The sequence below is a fragment of the Ruditapes philippinarum genome, unplaced genomic scaffold, assembly GCF_026571515.1.
Source record: "Ruditapes philippinarum isolate M1 unplaced genomic scaffold, ASM2657151v2 ctg1845_1_1_1_1, whole genome shotgun sequence".
NCBI classification, from domain to species: Eukaryota; Metazoa; Mollusca; class Bivalvia; order Venerida; family Veneridae; genus Ruditapes; species Ruditapes philippinarum.
In genome coordinates this window covers 48,227-66,872 of record NW_026860279.1, presented here as the reverse complement: position 1 = coordinate 66,872, position 18,646 = coordinate 48,227, and the positions used below count along the sequence as shown (strand labels likewise).

General features: G+C 34.1%; 1 protein-coding gene across 3 annotated transcripts in view; it reads left to right on the top strand.

The window, feature by feature from the left end:
- Positions 1-18,646, top strand: part of LOC132759503 (phospholipid-transporting ATPase ABCA3-like) — a 41,026-nt gene that overhangs the window by 13,576 nt on the left and 8,804 nt on the right. For all 3 annotated transcript variants that reach the window (XM_060751284.1, XM_060751287.1, XM_060751285.1), the window contains exons 9-17: positions 538-667; positions 914-1,068; positions 2,048-2,203; positions 3,744-3,954; positions 6,331-6,580; positions 8,362-8,465; positions 10,295-11,410; positions 15,165-15,395; positions 15,969-16,495. In XM_060751284.1, coding sequence (XP_060607267.1) covers positions 538-667; positions 914-1,068; positions 2,048-2,203; positions 3,744-3,954; positions 6,331-6,580; positions 8,362-8,465; positions 10,295-11,410; positions 15,165-15,395; positions 15,969-16,495 — 2,880 coding nt within the window. The remainder of the gene's footprint in view (positions 1-537; positions 668-913; positions 1,069-2,047; positions 2,204-3,743; positions 3,955-6,330; positions 6,581-8,361; positions 8,466-10,294; positions 11,411-15,164; positions 15,396-15,968; positions 16,496-18,646) is intronic.

Below are 18,646 nucleotides of genomic sequence, written 5' to 3'. Positions count from 1 at the left end.
ATTCAAAGGAGAAAATTTCGGACTTAATTTATTTGTGTATGTTCATTAGGGATAATATTTAGTACAACATCTTTTCAAACCTCCTTGCACCAACTCAATCACTTCGCTATTATTTCAACATAATAAAGAATTGGAATAAGTGATTTTGAAGGACCAGAAAAATAAAACAAAACTGATGAAGTACAGGGCGACTTTTTACAGCTACAACACAGCACTTGATGACTGCAGTTCAGTTGCTAAACATCATTGTTGACATTGTTCATCTGTCATTCTGGACAAGACAATCAATTTTAGGAAAATTTCAAAATATGTACTAATTGATTAACGAACAGTACAGACCAAGATTAATAGGCAGGATGGATGTATTAACATTTAGCAAATTGAAAACTGTATGATAGAATTTCTTTTATTTTTCCATGATCTTAGGATATAAGATAATGTTTTTGAGTAATCTGCCCTTGAATTTGAAAATTTTTCTTTCATATGTCTGTATGTAACTATGGTATAAGCCTTTAAATACATTATTTAACAATAAAGGAGTTCAAAGCAAGAGACACAAAGAAGGTAGCAGTATGTGGAATGACTTTAGACATGTATGAGGGGCAGATTACTGCATTACTTGGTCATAATGGAGCAGGAAAAACAACAACCATGTCCATGCTTACAGGTACTCCCTATTATATTAATGTTTCATATGATTGATTTATTACCATATTTGTTCTCTCTTTTTTTCTGAAAATTTTAAGGTTTATACCATACATCAAATCTTGTAAGCTGTCTTATTAGCAAGTAAATAAATTGTTGATACATTAGCCCTATGCAAATATTATATAAAATACTGTTATGATTAACTATCCAAGTATTATACATGTACACTTATTATCGTATCGTAATGTCAGCCATTTTGTTAAAGGATTTATGCCCCCGTCAAGTGGAACAGCAAGGGTTAATGGTTATGATATACGTAAAGATATCCGCAGTGTAAGAAGTAGTTTAGGACTGTGTCCCCAACATGATGTCTTGTTTGATACACTAACAGTAGAAGAACATCTTATATTCTTTGGAAAAGTAAGTTATAGAAAGAGCTTCGAATCATGATAATATCTGATTTGTTTGAAGGAGCATCAAAAAATGTAAACCTCAGAAAAAACGTAACCAATCTTCAAGCATGTAAACATGAATTCTATATCTTCATCAGCACCTTGTTAGCTCACTAGAACCAAACATTCAGGGTGAGCTATTAGTATAGAAGGGGGTTACTCTGGCGACCGTCCTCCATCATCATGCGTAAAATGCCATCTCTGTAACTGCTGGGCAGATTAACCTCAAATTTGATCTGTAGCATCCTTGTGACAGTCACACTTAAATTTGCTCATGTCATTTCAATTAGCCCCTTTTAGGGGTCATCAGAGCTAAAAATAGAAAAACCTGTAACCATCTTTTTCTACTAAATTAAATGATGGATGATCACCAAACGTTGTCTGTATCATTCTTAGGTAGTGTTTTATCAAGTTTGCTCATATTAATTTGATTGGCCCCTTTCAGGGTCTGCTACAGCTAAAAATAGAAAAACCTTCAGACACCTTCTTCTACTGAACTAATTGATGGATGATCACCAAACTTTGTCTGTAGCATTCTTAGGTAGTCTTTTATTAAGTTTGCTCATATTAATTTGATTCCCCCCTTTTAGGGGCAACTAAAGCTAAGAACAGAAATACCTTTAAACGTTTGCTTCTACAGAACTAATTGATGGATGATCACCAAACTCTGTCTGTAGCATTCTTAGGTAGTCTTTTATTTTTTACTGAAAAACAGTTATTTTTGGTGAGCGACTAAGGGCAATCATGGCCCTCTTGTTTATATCTTAGATCCCATAACCCACTGGAAATTGACAATGGTATGTTAATAACAAAATTGACTTTAATTCAATATGTAAAATGAAAGGAGCACTTGAAAAAATATTTTTATTCAAATTTTCTCTGTATATGAAAACAATTTTTTGGAAACAATTAAACTGAACAAATATGCTTTTTTCTTGTTTGATCAGTTGAAAGGATGTAGCTCAGCAACAATTAAAGCAGAAATAAATAACATGTTAGCATCTGTAGATCTAGAAAACAAAAGACATAGTCAAGCTAAGACGCTGTCTGGCGGAATGAAACGTAAACTCTCTGTTGGAATAGCCCTCATTGGAGGCTCAAAGGTATCTTTTTTTTTGTTTTATAGGGGAGGGAGTGATGTTGTAAATTAATGCATTTGCTGTAAGTATCTGGTTTTATTTCATAGTTTAATATCCTAATTTTGCCTAAACCCGTAATTTATTTTGCCACCGCAGCATCTGTGATGTGTTGGCATATAGCGATTCACTTGTGTGTTTGTGTGTTTGAGGGGTTATCCAAAAATAAGTAGACTTAATTTGTTGCGTAAAATATTATATGTTATTTTGGTTTTGGAGTGATATATGTGGATATATTACCTGCTAAGATTTTATATCACTCGAGCCGTTAGGCGAGGGTGATATTTTATCTTGGCAGGTAATATATCCACATATATCACTCCAAATCCAAAATAATAATTTTATTACCCTTCCTCTGCCGAGTTTAGACGATTTTTTAAAAAATCATTGCTGTTTCAAATGAAACGTCGAAATAAGATTCCCTTAAGGGTACCTCTTCATCACAACATGACGTCACATAAATACATGACGTATTTTTCCCGTACCTAACGAATGTAAACAAGGGAAAAGGAGTAGTCTATTGAAAGCACTTTTTTGTAATTAATATCAAGCTTTCACAAGGTCATATTTGTTTTCAATACTGATGGGAATTTGTATCATTACTCTACTTTGGTAAATATTTATCATTTGAAAGTTAAAAAGTGCTTGTAAATCGGAATTTACACCGCGTAAAACCGAACCATACGCGCATCACCTCAGCGCAAGTTGTTTACAACGTTGGGTACCCAACGGGGAAATTTAATGTGTATATTACCCGTCTGGCTCGGTTATATCAATATCTTTCGGGTGATCAATATCCAATCAAAAAGGCGGAAAAAATCTGGAAGGGTAATAAATTTGAGATATTGATTTAAAATTCTTACACTGCTTAGAAGAATAAATAACAAATAAACACAGAAAATTCATGTTAGTAGCTTCTTATAATACAACAATATTTAATTTTACATAAACACATGTCGGCGACAGCGGCGCACTCCAAAATGTTATTGAAGTCAACGCATATAATAACATACTGTACAACTTGTGCTTCGACGTAAAGCAGTCAAAGACCGTTACTGCTTCTCAAAGTGATGTCCATTACTAAATTACTTATGCCACTTAAACATTTTAAATAAGTCTAATGATCGTGAGAACAGTGACCCTAATTTTTTTTTGCTTAGAATGTTTCTGTAATCATATTCTAACAACATGCCAAGTTTAAGGAAATTCTATTGAACAGTTTTAATTTTGCCTATATGTTTATATGAAAACTCCCGAAAACGCTTTTAATTTTCTTCTAAAAGATTTGTTTAAACCAATTTTTGCTTTTAGAAAAAGTAAAAAAGTCAAGCAATGCCTCGCCCCGCTGTTGCTCTTGTTTAGTTTGTTATTAAGGTGGCTCAAAAGTATTTTTGGCTTACGTGTTAAAGATTTTCTTGTGTAAAATAATACATTTGTTATAAATATCAGGTTAATTTAATAAAACTATTAATGATATTTTTTGCCCTGACTTTGTGTACTGATTTAGGTTGTAATTCTGGATGAACCGTCTTCGGGTATGGACCCTGATGCTAGACGTCACATTTGGTCCGTACTGCAGAAGAATCGCGCGGGGCGTACGATGCTGTTGACTACACACTTCATGGATGAGGCAGACCTTCTTGGTGACAGGATAGCAATTATGGCAGACGGGGCAGTCAAATGCTGCGGAACATCTTTGTTCTTGAAGAACAAATATGGTAATATATGTACAGTCAAATTTATATCAAGAAACTGTGCAAGGGAAATACCCAAAATGGTTTCCTAAAACAACAGGCTCTTAATACAAAGCAGGAGAAAACAAATTTAAACTTATTCATGCTATCTGTCCTTTGAGGTTGAGGAGTTTTCAGCATGTGTAATAATTATACCTCTCCAATATACTAAATAGTTTCCAAAATAAAATCTTTGACTTTCTAATATTTATTGACAAACAGTAAAGATCTATTATGTACATGTCTGATATATTTTTCCAGAATTTAGTTCCTCTATTTTTGAATTATTTATTGATGTTGTCTTCTTCAATTTTCATTGACACTAAAACTTTCATCATTTTTTTATGCTTCCTGTTGTGCATTTTGTAATTAAGAGTAAACAACCTACTTCTTGATTAGAATTACAATGTTTAATTCAAGTAACTGCTGTCAATGCACTAAGTCTAAATCTCAACAGAGCAGTGTTTTACACCTCACGCTGAAGGACTTTGTTTTATCAATTTTTTTTTTTATGCCCCCGGGCATATAGTGATTGAACCATCCGTCCGTCCATCTGTCCTTAGGAGGTTAACCTAGAACGGCAAGTTGGATTTATCTTAAATTTCTTCTAATTGCTTAATTTCTTTAATGATATCTTTGATATTTGGTAGGTGGATATCTTTGATGGTCCTCTAATTTTTTGTGGAGTAAGCGGTCTCTAGGGTCAAGGTCAAGGTCATTGGTTTAAAAAATAAATATAAACATTTTTGCTCATACAGCCTTTATTTTTTATGTGATGTCTTTCATGTTTAATACAAACATGCCAAGGGTGGTCCTCCTTCTTTTGGTGTAGTAAGGGGTCATTTTGGTCAAGGTCAATGTTACCGATGTCAAGGTCACCAATGTTAAAAATAGATTTTTACATTTTTACAGTTGTATTGACCTTATTCTATAGACAAATGTTATTTATAATTGATAGAAACATAAACTTTGATGGAGTTAGTGGTCAGTTGGGTCAAGGTCACCAGTGCTAAAAATAGATTTTTACACATTTGCTCATACAGCCTTTATTAAGTGACAGATATATTTTATATTTGGTAGGAAGATAACTTGCATGGTATTCATCCTTTTGATTGGGGTAGGGATCAGTGGGTCAAGGTCACTTTTGCTAAAAATAGATTTTTACACTTTTGCCCATACAGTTTTTATTTATTGATAGATGTATTTCATATTTGGTAGGAAGATAACTTGCATGGTATTCTTCTTTTGGATGGAGTAAGGGGTCAGTTGGGTCAAGGTCACCAGTGCTAAAAATAGATTTTTTACATTTTTGCCCATACAGCCTTTATTTATTGACAGATGTATTTCATATTTGGTAGGAAGATAACTTACATGGTATTCTTCTTTTGGATAGAGTTAGGGGTCAGTTTGGTTAAGGTCACCAGTGCTAAAAATAGATTTTTACACTTTTGTCCATACAGCCTTTATTTATTGTCAGATGTATTTCATATTTGGTAGGAAGATAACTTATATGGTATTCTTCTTTTGGATAGAGTTAAGGGTCAGTTTGGTTAAGGTCACCAGTGCTCAAAATAGATTTTTACACTTTTGCCCACACAGCCTTAATTTAATGACAGATGTATTTCATAATTGGTAGGAAGATAACTTGCATGAAGTTGAATATTTTTCAACTTCACAAGACAGAGCAATGACTTGGCAACTTATATTTTTCACAATTACAAAATGCCATGACTTTGTCAAGCTATATAAGTTGTGTTTACAATTTTTTGGCATTTTTTTTGTCCATAACTGAGTGAATGTGTAAACATTTTTTGAAATATTGCTACTGACAAGAATTTGAGCCGGGGGCATTTGTGTTTAACAAACATGTTCTTGTTTTTTGATAATTTACATCACGCTTATACTTAAATTAAAAACCATAAGGGAACTTAAGTTTGTCACACATGCATTGTGTTTTGGTTGTTGACACTTGCAATTGCATAATGGGGCATTCTATAAATATACAAAGATATGACGGGGGAAAAGTGGTCACAATTAGCTGACTTATTAGCAGTCTCATTGAGCAAAAGTCCCTTAACACATAATAATATAGAGGGGAAATGATGCAAGGGAGTAGGGGAAGGCTTCGGATTTAAAGTGGTCACTAAAGACAAAAGTTTTTTTTTTATACATTTGTAGCTTTGGAACTTTGTTATACTTCTTTCATAAGTAGATGAACTACACATACATACACATTAAGCTACCATATTGTTTATGATAACGAATAATACATATGTTTATTTTCATACCAGCTATAAGTGTTGTAAAATGTGACACAGCCTAAATAGGTACAAAATTTAATGATTAATTTTTCAATTACAGGAGCTGGTTATCATTTGACGATGGTGAAAGATGAAAACTGTAACATAGATGGTGTTTCTTCGTTAATAAATACACACATTCCGGAGGCGAAACTTGACAGTAATGTAGGGGCAGAATTGTCTTATATTTTACCTCATGAGATGTCACATAAATTTGCCACATTGTTTACAGAGCTAGACAATAAAAAGGATGATCTGGGTGTGACCAGCTACAATGTCTCCACTACCACCATGGAGGAGGTGTTCCTGAGGTATCGCCTTAAAATGATCTTATATTTGAACAAACTATCAATTGAAATTTAAAGTTTTTAGGTCAGGTTCAAATATGGGTCACCTCGGATCAAAAACTAGGTCACACCACCCATATATGGAAAAACCTTGATAACACTCTAGTGGTCAATTTTTGACTCAACCGTCATCAAACTTGTTCAGGATGCTTGTCTAGGTAATTGCTCTGATAAGTATGAACATGGCTATCTTGGATGAAAATCTGGGTTACAGGAGCTAGAAATAGAAAAATCTTGTTCACACTCTAGTGACTACTGTTTTAATCCAACTATCCTGGAAATTGGTCTGAAAATTTGTTTTGATGACTTCTAGGTCAAGTTTGAATATGGGTCACCTCGGGACAAAAATAAAGTCACACTACCCAAATATGGAAAAACCTTGTTAACACTCTAGTGGTCCCATTTTTGCCTCAATCATCATCAGTCTAGTGGTCAGATATTTGCCTCAATTATCATCAAACTTTGTCAGGATGCTTGTCTAGGTTAAATTGCTTGGATGAGTTTGAACATGGGTTATCTCGGATGAAAAACTAGGTCACAGAGTTAAAAATAGAAAAATCACTCTAGTGGCTACTATTTTGATAACAATATCCTTGAAATTGGTCTGAAAGTTTATTTTGATGATATCTAGGTCAAATACGAATATGGGTCACCTGGAGTTAAAAATGTTTGTCTATGTAATTACTCAAACGAGTTGGAACATTGGTCATTTCGGGTGAAAAACTAGGTCACAGGAGCTAAAAATAGAAAAATCTTGTTAGCACTCTAGTGCCAAATATCCAGGAAGTTGGTCTGAAAGTTTGTTTTGATGATTTCTAGATCAAGTTTGAATATGGGTCACTGCGGTCAAAAAACTAGGTCACACCGCCCAAATATGGAAGAACCTTGTTAACACTCTAGGGGTCACATTTTTGACTCAACTGTGATGAAACTTGTTCAGGATGCTTGTCTAGGTAATTGCTCAGATGAGTTTGATGGTTCAGATGAGTGATCTTGGCCCTCTTGTTCAACTTAGAATTTAAATTTTATACACTTATTTGTGGGGATAATAGGACTCTCTTCCGGGCCTTTAACATGGATTTGAAAAAAAAATTGGCCCTTTTGTGAACTTAGAAAATTTTACATTACCATGCCTCTTTTGCTATCAAGCACTACGAATAGTAGATAGTGCTGTCCTACCGACAGCTTATGTTTATATTCTAGTTTTTGGTATAGAGCATAATGTCAAAAGTCAGTAAGATGTTTCAAGAACTACATGTAACAGTAATTTATGGTTTACATTTTAATATCTCAAAAGAGATTCTAAGACAATATTTGTAAAATCTTTAACTGATTTATATCCCACTATCAGCATTACCAAATAAATCTGTAATTATCTTCCTGGTCTAATTTGATTTAATTAATTTGATAATTTGAAAATAAACATGCCGTCATTACACTTGAATTTTAAGTTTGTATTTCTTATATAATTAATGAAATTTAAATGAATAACTAAATGACCTTAAATATTTTCAAAATGATATCTTAACATCATTATATCTTCAAATGATGTCTTCTCAATTTTTATGGGTTTTCTATCATAATAAATGATGCTCTGAGGACCATAATTAGAAACTTCAATCAAGTGATTTGTATCAATCAGAAAGATAAAATCAGTTTAACAAATTTGCCTGCTTCCTTTGTCACCAGAAGAGTGACATTTGTGATACCAATCATTTCAAAAGAAATGTTTTATTATATTTTAGAGTTGGAGAAACAAGTGTTGGCATTAAGGAGGCAAAGCAAGGGAAACAAAGTGTCAGGAAAGGTAAAGGTAGAATACCTTTAAATTCTAATGGAAAAAACACAGGTTAGTTCTCAAATTAGTCGTCCATAGCATTCTGTTGATACTGTGAGAAATCATTCTATTTGAAAAACTTCTTATGTTATGTCTCAGTAAAATTATGTTTTCCATGTTCATGTATATCATATTTACAGTATTGTGTAATTGATGATTAGCATTTCTTTCTCCATTTTTGTGTGTAAACAAATACCTGATAACCAGTTTTAACTTGTGTTGTTTAACTGGGAAATATGACTGTATTTCAGTGCTTTAATTGCATTTAAATACTATGTTTTATACTAAAAATCTATGATTCTTCGGGCATCCTAAATCCTTTCCTGTCCTAAAGTCAACACTGTTTCTGTCACATAGTCTCATCAGATTTTCATTTAGAAAGAAAACATATGGATATTTTCAAACATCAAAGTAAATTTAATATATCTCCAAAATTTCTTCAACATAGTAGATCTACACTTTGATTATTAGAAAATGTAGTGTATAAAACAAGCAACATGCTTATGATGAAAATATAGTTTATTAAACTAGAAATGTAAAAATACTCAGGATAAAAATATAGTGTATTAAACTAGCAATGTAAAAATGCTCAGGATGAAAATAAAATGTATTAAACTAGTAATGTGAAAATGCTTATGATGAAAATATAGTTTATTAAACTAGAAATGTAGAAATGCTCAGGGTGAAAATATAGTGTATTAAACTAGCAATTTAAAAATGCTTAGGGTGAAAATATAGTGTATTAACTTAGGGTGATAATATAGTGTATTAAACTAGCAATGTGAAAATGCTCAGGGTGAAAATATAGTGTATAAAACTAGCAATGTGAAAATGCTTAGGGGGAAAATATTATGTATTAAACTAGCAATGTGAAAATGCTCAGAGTGAAAATATAGTGTATTAAACTAGCAATGTGAAAATGCTTAGGGTGAAATTATAGTGTATAAAACTAGCAATGGGAAGATGCTAAGAGTGAAAACACAGTTGACTCAACTTATAATGAACTTGCTTATAACGAATTATCATTAATAGCAAACTAAATCTGACATCCCCGGCTGATTCCTTCTTAATTTTATATTAAATCAGATCGCTTAATAGGTACTTGTTTAAAACGAATTTTTGACTATAGCGAACTATTTGTTCAAGTCCCAAACGTTGAAAAACATGTCAATTTCTTCGGTTAAAACAAACTGTTATAATTAAAATACCCAGATGCTCTTAATTAAGATCAGTACATGAATGCCGCTATGCAATAATTATTCAATCGAGTGATTGCACATGTAAGAATTAAGATTTTGATAAAATTTTCTCACAACATAATTTCCTACTTGTTACGGAAAATTTGTATTTTGCACCCTCAGTTGACAAATTGCTGTAAATACTTGATAATTACCAAATAACCGATTTTTTGTTTGCAATATTAACCAAACAATAACAAGCAAGTAGTAAAAGAATACAAATGGTAAGCACTTTATGTACTTCATATACATAATACATTGTTCAGTAAAATGACCCGCATTAAATTACCGCTGCCGTAAAATACTGATTATACGGTAATCAGTGACAGGAATGCCTTTCAAATTCAAATTCATTCACCCAAACAAGTCAGCAAGTTGTTGCTATTTCGCTTTTACCAAACTTCGGATATAACAAACGATATTTAAATGTCCCATTGAGTTCATTATAAGCTGGGTCGACAGTATAGTGTATAAAACTAGCAATGTGAAAATGCTCAGGGTGAAAATATAGAGTGTAAAACTAGCAATGTGAAAATGCTTAGGGTGAAAATATAGTGTATAAAACTAGATAATATCATTTTAAAATAATTGTGTTATTTACAGATGAACAGACACCCCTGTTGAAAGGTGGAGCAGAGAACCATACAAGTTATTCTGGAGAGACACGTTACCATAGAAGTGCCAGTTTTACACACAATATAGATAAAAACACAAACCTTGTCCTCTATCTTCAACAATTCTATGCAATGTTCATCAAGCGTGTTCTTCATACATTCAGAAATCAGCGTGTTACAGTATCACAGTTGAGCGTGCCTTTATTCTTCACAATAACTGCTTTGATTGTAATTAAAACTTTCCCTGGACCTCAGGACTCACCAGCTCTTAATCTAACCATTGATTCTTTAGGAGATAATGTTGTTGTTTTCTCTAAAATAGCCAATGCATCAATAGAAAATTCATTCATCAAGTTCTATAAAGAACAGTTTAAGCATGACTTACAAACTGAAACAATTTATGTTAACAATCAGTCAGGATTTATGAAAGATGCAAACATTTCTGATTACTTACTTAAAGTAGGTCATGATGACATAGGAGCATATAACTTAAAGTATCTTGTCGGAGCAAGCATTGAGCCTCGGAGTAATGCAGAAAATGAACAATTCCATTTGACCTCATACTTTAATAATCAGGGTTATCATACTCCAGCTATATCTATCGCAATGGTAGCTAACGCTCTTCTGCAGCTTGTGACCAACAGTTCGTCCAGTACTCTACAAGTCATCAACCATCCTTTACCTAGATCTACCCAAGATAAAATTAACGATGAAGCCATGAAAGATACTATCGGATTTACAATTGCCTTCAACATTGTGTTTGGAATGGCATTTCTAGCCAGCAGTTTTACGCTGTTTCTTATCAAAGAACGTTCAACTAAAGCCAAACATTTGCAGTTCAGTAGTGGCGTTAATTCGTTTACATTCTGGCCAGCAACATTTTGTTGGGATTTGATAAACTATCTTATACCTGTTGTTTGTTTACTAATCACCTTGCGGGCATTTGATATAGATGCGTTTGTAGCAGGGACAAATCTAGCTCATATAGCACTGCTGTTTATCCTGTATGGATTTGCGACGCTGCCATTCATGTACCTGTGGTCATTTTTGTTTACTGTTCCATCAACTGGATATGTCTGGATCACAATGTTCAATGTTTTGTCAGGTAAGGGAAACAGTATTACCCTCGAATATTTCTTATTAATACTTTTCTAGGTTTCACAACAACACTCTGTGGTCGAGGGGTTAGAGTGGATGACTTCTAATCCAGTTACCTCTCGAGTGGGTTCAATCCCCGGGAGATGCTTTGGTAGTTTAGCATGGAGGAAGGTAGTCTAGTACTGGTGTAACTCTCCAGGAACGATGGTTGGAAAACTACCCGCCTATATGACTGAAATACTGTTGGGAAAAGGCATAAAATGAAACAAACAACACTGACATAATTTGCTATTATTTTCAGGAGATAATATACTTTGAGGTTATTGATAAGTCATTTGTATGTCTGAGAAATTACTGTTTAATTAACAATATGTAAGCATAAGGAATATAAAAATAATTGTGCATACTATATACTTGTACTTACATCAAATTACATAATTATACCCCAACACAACAAAGTTGAAAGGGGGTTATACTGGAGTCAGCTTGGCCATCCTGCCGTCTGTCGTTTTTTCATTGTCTGCTCAATTACTTAAGATTCCTTCGACTCACAGTCTTCATATTTGGCATAGTGGTAAGGCATGATGAGTAGATGACCCTTATTGATATTGAGGTCTTTGGGTCAAATGTGAAGGTCACAGGGGCTTTGACTAAAAAGGCTTGTCTGCCAAATAATTTAAAATTCCTTTGACCCACAGTCTTCATATTTGGCATGGAGGTTAGTCATGATTATTAGATTACCATTACTGATTTTTAGCTCACCTGTCACAAAGTGACAGGGTGAGCTTTTGTGATCGCTTTTCGTCCGGCGTCCGGCCGTCGTCCGTCCGTCGTCCGTCCGTCCGTAAACTTTTGCTTTAAATGACATCTCCTCATAAAACACTGAGCCAATTTCATCCAAACTTCACAGGAATGTTCCTTTGGTGGTCACCTTTAAAAATTGTTCAAAGAATTTAATTCCATGCAGAACTCTGGTTGCCATGGCAAAAAAGAAACTTTAAATATCTTCATTTAAAAAACCATAAGAGCTAGAGCTTAGATATTTGGCATGAAACATCTTCTAGTGAGTGTCTACCAAGTTTGTTCAAATAAAAGCCCTGGGGTCAAAATTGGCCCCGCCCAGGGGGGTCATTGATTTTCCCTATATGCATATAGTAAAAACTTAAAAAATCTTCTTTTAAAGAACCCAAAGAGCTATGGCTAAGATATTTAGCATGAAACATGTTCTTATGGGTGTCTACCAAGTTTGATCAAATAAAAGCCCTGGGGTCAAAATTGGCCCCGCCCCTTGGGGTCATTGATTTTCTCTATATGCATATAGTAAAAACTTAAAAAATCTTCTTTTAAAGAACCGTAAGAGCTAGAGCTTAGATATTTGGCATGAAACATCTTCTAGTGAATGTCTACCAAGTTTGTTCAAATAAAAGCCCTGGGGTCAAAATTGACCCCGCCCCAGGGCGTCATAGATTTTCCCTATATGCATATAGTAAAAACTTAAAAAATCTTCTTTTAAAGGACCCAAAGAGCTAGAGCTAAGATATTTAGCATGAAACATCTTCTAATGAGTGTCTACCAAGTTTGTTCAAATAAAAGCCCTGGGGTCAAAATTGGCCCTGCCCAGGGGGGTCATTGATTTTCCCTATATGCATATAGTAAAAACTTAAAAAAATCTTCTTTTAAAGAGCTAGAGCTAAGATATTTAGCATGAAACATGTTCTAATGGGTGTCTACCAAGTATGTTCAAATAAAAGCCCTGGGGTCCAAACTGGCCCCGCCCGGGGGGGGGGGGGGTCATTGATTTTCCTTATATGTGTATAGCAAAAACTTAAAAATCTTCTTTGGAAAAACTCAAATAGCTAGAGTTTAGATATTAAGCATGAAACATCTTTAAGTAAATATCTACAAAGTTTGTTAAAATAAACGCCCGGGGGTCAAAACTGGCCCTGCCCCAGGGGTTTCATTGTTTTTAACTATATGTCTATAGTAAAAACTTTAAAAATCTTCTTTTAAAAAAGCCAATGAGCTAGAACTTAGATGTTTAGCATGAAACATCTTCTTATGGGTGTCTACCAAGTCTGTTCAAATAAACAAATAAAAGCCCTTGGGTAAAAATTGGCCCGGGGGTGGGGGGGCCTATATACAGGTGAGCGACCTCAGGGCCATCATAGCCCTCTTGTTTGGTCTTTAGGTCAAAGGTCAAGGTGACAGGGGCCTTGTCTAATAAAAGCTTGTCTGCCCAATAACCAAGAATCCATTGACCCACAGTCTATTGATTTTGAGGTCACTGGGTCAGAGGTCAAGGTCAAGGGGCATTGACTAAGAAAAGCTTGTCTGCCCAATAACTTAAGAATATTTTGACCCACAGTATTCATATTTGGCATGGAGGTTGATCATGACCATTAGGTGACCCCTTTTGATTTAGAGATTGCTTGGTCAAAAGTCAAGGTCACAGGGGCCTTTAGTTTAAAAGCTTGTCTGCTCAATTGCTTAAGAATACTTTGGTCTTCATATTTGGTATTGTGGTTGATTATGACTAGTAGATAACCCCTATTGATTTTTAGGTGACTGTGTCAAAGGTCTAGGTCACAGGGGCTTTGACTACAATAAGCATGTTGGTTAAAATCCTTACGAATGCCTGTCTAAAGTGTTATTGATTTTGACATTTTTTACATTTGAAGCATATAATTATGTTCTAATATATTCATCAAAAAACACCCCCAGGCAAAGTTGCATGAATAAAGGTATTCAAGTCATGAAGTTTCAGTTTTAAGGTCAGTAGGTCAACGGTAAAGCTCACTTCTATCTTTGCCTGTGTCATAGGGTTAAATTATTTAATAAACGCATTATACACATAAATAATATATACACACTTACACTATCTAAACATACACTATTTATAAAAGTACCTTATCTAATGAATTATATACACGTATCTTCACTAATAACAATAATATAAAATATTCATAATAACATAATATTAAAGAATAATTTAAATACCAAACTAAAGTAAATAGTTATAATGAAGTAGTAGTTTATAGTCAGTGTAGTTAGACCTCCTTATTCTTTCATTCTTTACTGTATTTATTTCAATTAACCTCCTCTCTGTCAATAACAAATCAATGACCAATCACTATCAAGTAATCAATATCCGCCATATTTTAAATACAAATGTAAACAGCCATTTATGCTTTAAAACTATTATCATCCTTTTTGTAGTTATTTATTAATATAATATATTAATTTATCATGTAAATATAAACAAATTCTGTCCAACCAACCCAGCGCTTTCGTTTTCATTACCCATTGAGTAGGCCGGCGACACCACAAAAACATGTAGAATAGATAATTTAGCAATGCACAGGCTTACTACCCTCAGATTTGGCAGGGAGGTTGTTCTTGAGCTCTAAGTGACCACTGTTGATTCTGACAAAGTGGTATGTGGGGGGTATTCACGCCATGACAGTGGCATTTCTAGTTACAAGTACTAATGGAGCCTTATGAATATAGCCTTAGGAATCACTTGAAAAGAATTCATACATCATTTTTCTATCACTCTGATATTTTTTGTTTTACATTAAGAGCTCAAAATCTCATTTTAACATAAGAAATTTTCTTTTAAAGTAAACATCATAATCACATAATAATACCTTTATCTGTTCCCCTATTACAGTTTGATTTGTAGAATTAATGCACCATCATTCATTTATAATAAGAATAAAGTGGTAATGTACAGAAATCATTCACACCCTTTTAATTTACAGGTGTAGCCACAATTCTTGCTGTTGGTATATTGAGTATACCACAACTTAACCTTGAAGATTTATCAAAGACCTTGGAATGGGTGTTTCTGTTAATCCTGCCAAACTACTGTCTAGGACAAGGCCTATCTGACTATTACAAGAACTATGAGTTAAAAGATATTCATGAAGAGTTCTGTGTTAAAAAAGGATACGATAATTTATGCACCTTTGTTCCAAACCCATGTTGTAGAGGTAAGATGTTCTACTGAGATGTTCATATAAAAGTCTACAGATTCTTGTCAACACTATTGTAATTTCATCTTATTATTGTAAGCAGTTTTTTTTTTCATTAACACCACAGTTGCATTACACTTGCATTACACTTTTGACTTGGATACTTAACTCAAGAAAATGCACAGTAACTACAGACTTTCTTGAGAATTTATATTTTGACAAGTAACATGCATAATCAATTAAAAAAATATTGCAATTTCTGGCATGAAAAGTACTTGTAAAACAAAATGATGCTTTTTTCTGACATCTTTATGATGCAAAAAGTAAATTCAAGGGAATTTCTAGATCCTTTATCGAAGGTTCCTGATTTACTGGTGGGTTTTTATTATGCAAATATGAATGTAAATAACATAAGACCAGCTTGAAATAATACTTGGAAAGTACTATGTAAATTACTAAATTGTCACAGGCCCTTGTCACATTAACATAATGCATCATTATCATTAAAAAGTATGTTAAAATAGGTAATTGTTGTTTCTTTTATGATGTTTACATATATATATGATATAACCTTCTCTTGTATAATTACAGATATAACAGGAGACTGTGGTACAGCAGAGTGCCTGGACTACAATTCTAACCCTCTTGGCTGGGAGGCAAGTGGTATAGGCAGAATGTTAGTATTCCTTTGTATCCAGACAGTTGTCTATTTCTTTATCTTATTTCTTGTGGAGTCAGAGGTGGCACATTCATTTCTACAACGTCTGACGAAAAAATCACAAAAGCATGAAGCCTACAAGATGATGTCAACAACAGACGAGTCGTTCATTCAGGAAGACGAGGATGTGGCCAGAGAACGGGCAAGACTGCTCAATACAGACTGGCAGACCCTGTTTAATACAGAAAAACTGGTTTTATCGCAACTAACCAAATACTATGGCTCTAATTTAGTGGTTAACAGGATCAGCGTAGGTATACCACAGGGTGAGTGCTTCGGTCTGCTAGGTGTAAATGGAGCAGGGAAAACAACAACATTTAAAATGCTGACAGGTGATGAGACAGTGTCATCAGGAAATGCATATCTTGATGGACACAGTGTTATATCTCAGATTGCAGAGGTAATATTTAAATTTTATTCTTTATTCACCATAGTACAAAGAAGTGAAAATAATTTGACTGTTCTCTATGTACTTCTCTGATACAGCCATGTAAATTCTTGAATAATTTGCAAGGCTGCCTATAAAAACAGATCATATTTTGGTCATTTTGACCTGTAGTAAAAAAAACAGGTTTTGTAACTACCGTATGTTATTAAAAAAAAGTTTATTAGCTTATGCTCAACACTTTTGATTTCACTTACTGACGTCCGTTGCATTTTCCTTGTCCGGAGCATAACTTGAAGACTAATGGTTGGAGTTCAATATAACTACACACAATGGTCAAGCACATTGAGAGGAAGTGCAGTGCACAAGAACCATAACTCTATCTTGACTAATTACAGAGTTATTGCCCTTTGTTACTTTTCCTTGTCCGGGGCATAACTTGAAAACTACCGGTTGGAATTCAAAACAACTTCATACAATTGTCAAACACAATAAGGGGAAGTGCAGTGCACAAGAACAATAACTCTATCTAAAGTTATTACAGAGTTATTGCCCTTTGTTGCTTTTCCATTGCTTTTTTTTTGTCTGTTGCATTTACCTTGTCCGGAGCATAACTTGAAGACTAATAGTTGGAATTCAATATAACTACATACAATGGTCAAGCACATTGAGAGGAAGTGCAGTGCACAAGAAACATAACTCTATCTTGACTAATTACAGAGTTATTGCCCTTTGTTACTTTTCCTTGTCCGGGGCATAACTTGAAAACTACTGGTTGGAATTCAAAACAACTTCATAAAATTGTCAAACACAATAAGGGGAAGTGCAGTGCACAAGAACCATAACTCTATCTAAAGTAATTACAGAGTTATTGCCCTTTGTTACTTTTCCATTGCTTTTTTTTTTGTCCGGACTATAACTTGAAGACTAATTGTTGGAATTCAATATAACTACATACAATGGTCAAGCACATTGAGAGGAAGTGCAGTGCACAACAACCATAACTCCATCTTGATTAATTACAGAGTTATTGCCCTTTGTTACTTTTCCTTGTCCGGGGCATAACTTGAACACTACTGGTTGGAATTCAAAACAACTTCATACAATTGTCAAACACAATAAGGGAAATTGCAGTGCACAAGAACCATAACTCTATCTAAAGTAATTACAGAGTTATTGCCCTTTGTTACTTTTCCTTTGCTTTCTTTTGTCCGGACCATAACTTGAAGACTAATTGGAATTCATTATAACTTCATACAATGGTCCATGAGAGGAAGTGCAGTGCACAAGAACCATAACTCCATCTTGACTTATTACAGAGTTATTGCCCTTTGTTACTTTTCCATTGCTTTCTTTTGTCCGGACCATAACTTGAAGACTAATTGTTGAAATTCATTATAACTTCATACTATGGTCAAGCACATTGAGAGGAAGTGCAGTGCACAAGAACCATAACTCCATCTTGACTAATTACAGAGTTACTGCCCTTTGTTAATTTTCCTTGTCCAAAGCATGACTTGAAAACTACTGGTTGGGATTCAAAACAACTTCATACAATTGTCAAGCACAATAAGGGGAAGTGCAGTGCACAAGAACCATAACTCCATCTTGACTAATTACAGAGTTTTGCCCTTTGTTGCTTCCCTTTTCCAGAGCATAACTTGAAAACTACTGTTTGGAATTCAGTACAATTTCATACAGTTGTCAAGGACATTGAAAGGAAATGCAGTGCACAAGAGCCATAACTCCATTTTGACAAAATACAGTTACTGCCCTTTTATACTTTTCCTTATCCGGAGCATAACTTAAAACATACTGGTTGGAATTCAAAATAACTTCATACAATGGTCAAGCACAATAAGAGGAAGTGCAGTGCACAAGAACTATAACTCTATCTTCAGTATTTATAGAGTTTTTGCCCTTTGTTCCTTTTCTTTGTCTTTCTGGACTTATTACAGAGTAATTCAATTAAACTTCATCAATGGCCAACCACATTGAAAGGAAATGCAACATACAAGAACCACAACTATCTTTAATTGCCCACAACCATAACTCTATATTTCAATTCTTTTACAAGGTATTCTGTTACTAGTAACATCCTCATTTCCGAAGCAGTCTTGTGGGGGTATTAATCACATTTAGTGATAGTTCTAGTTTTTTTTAATG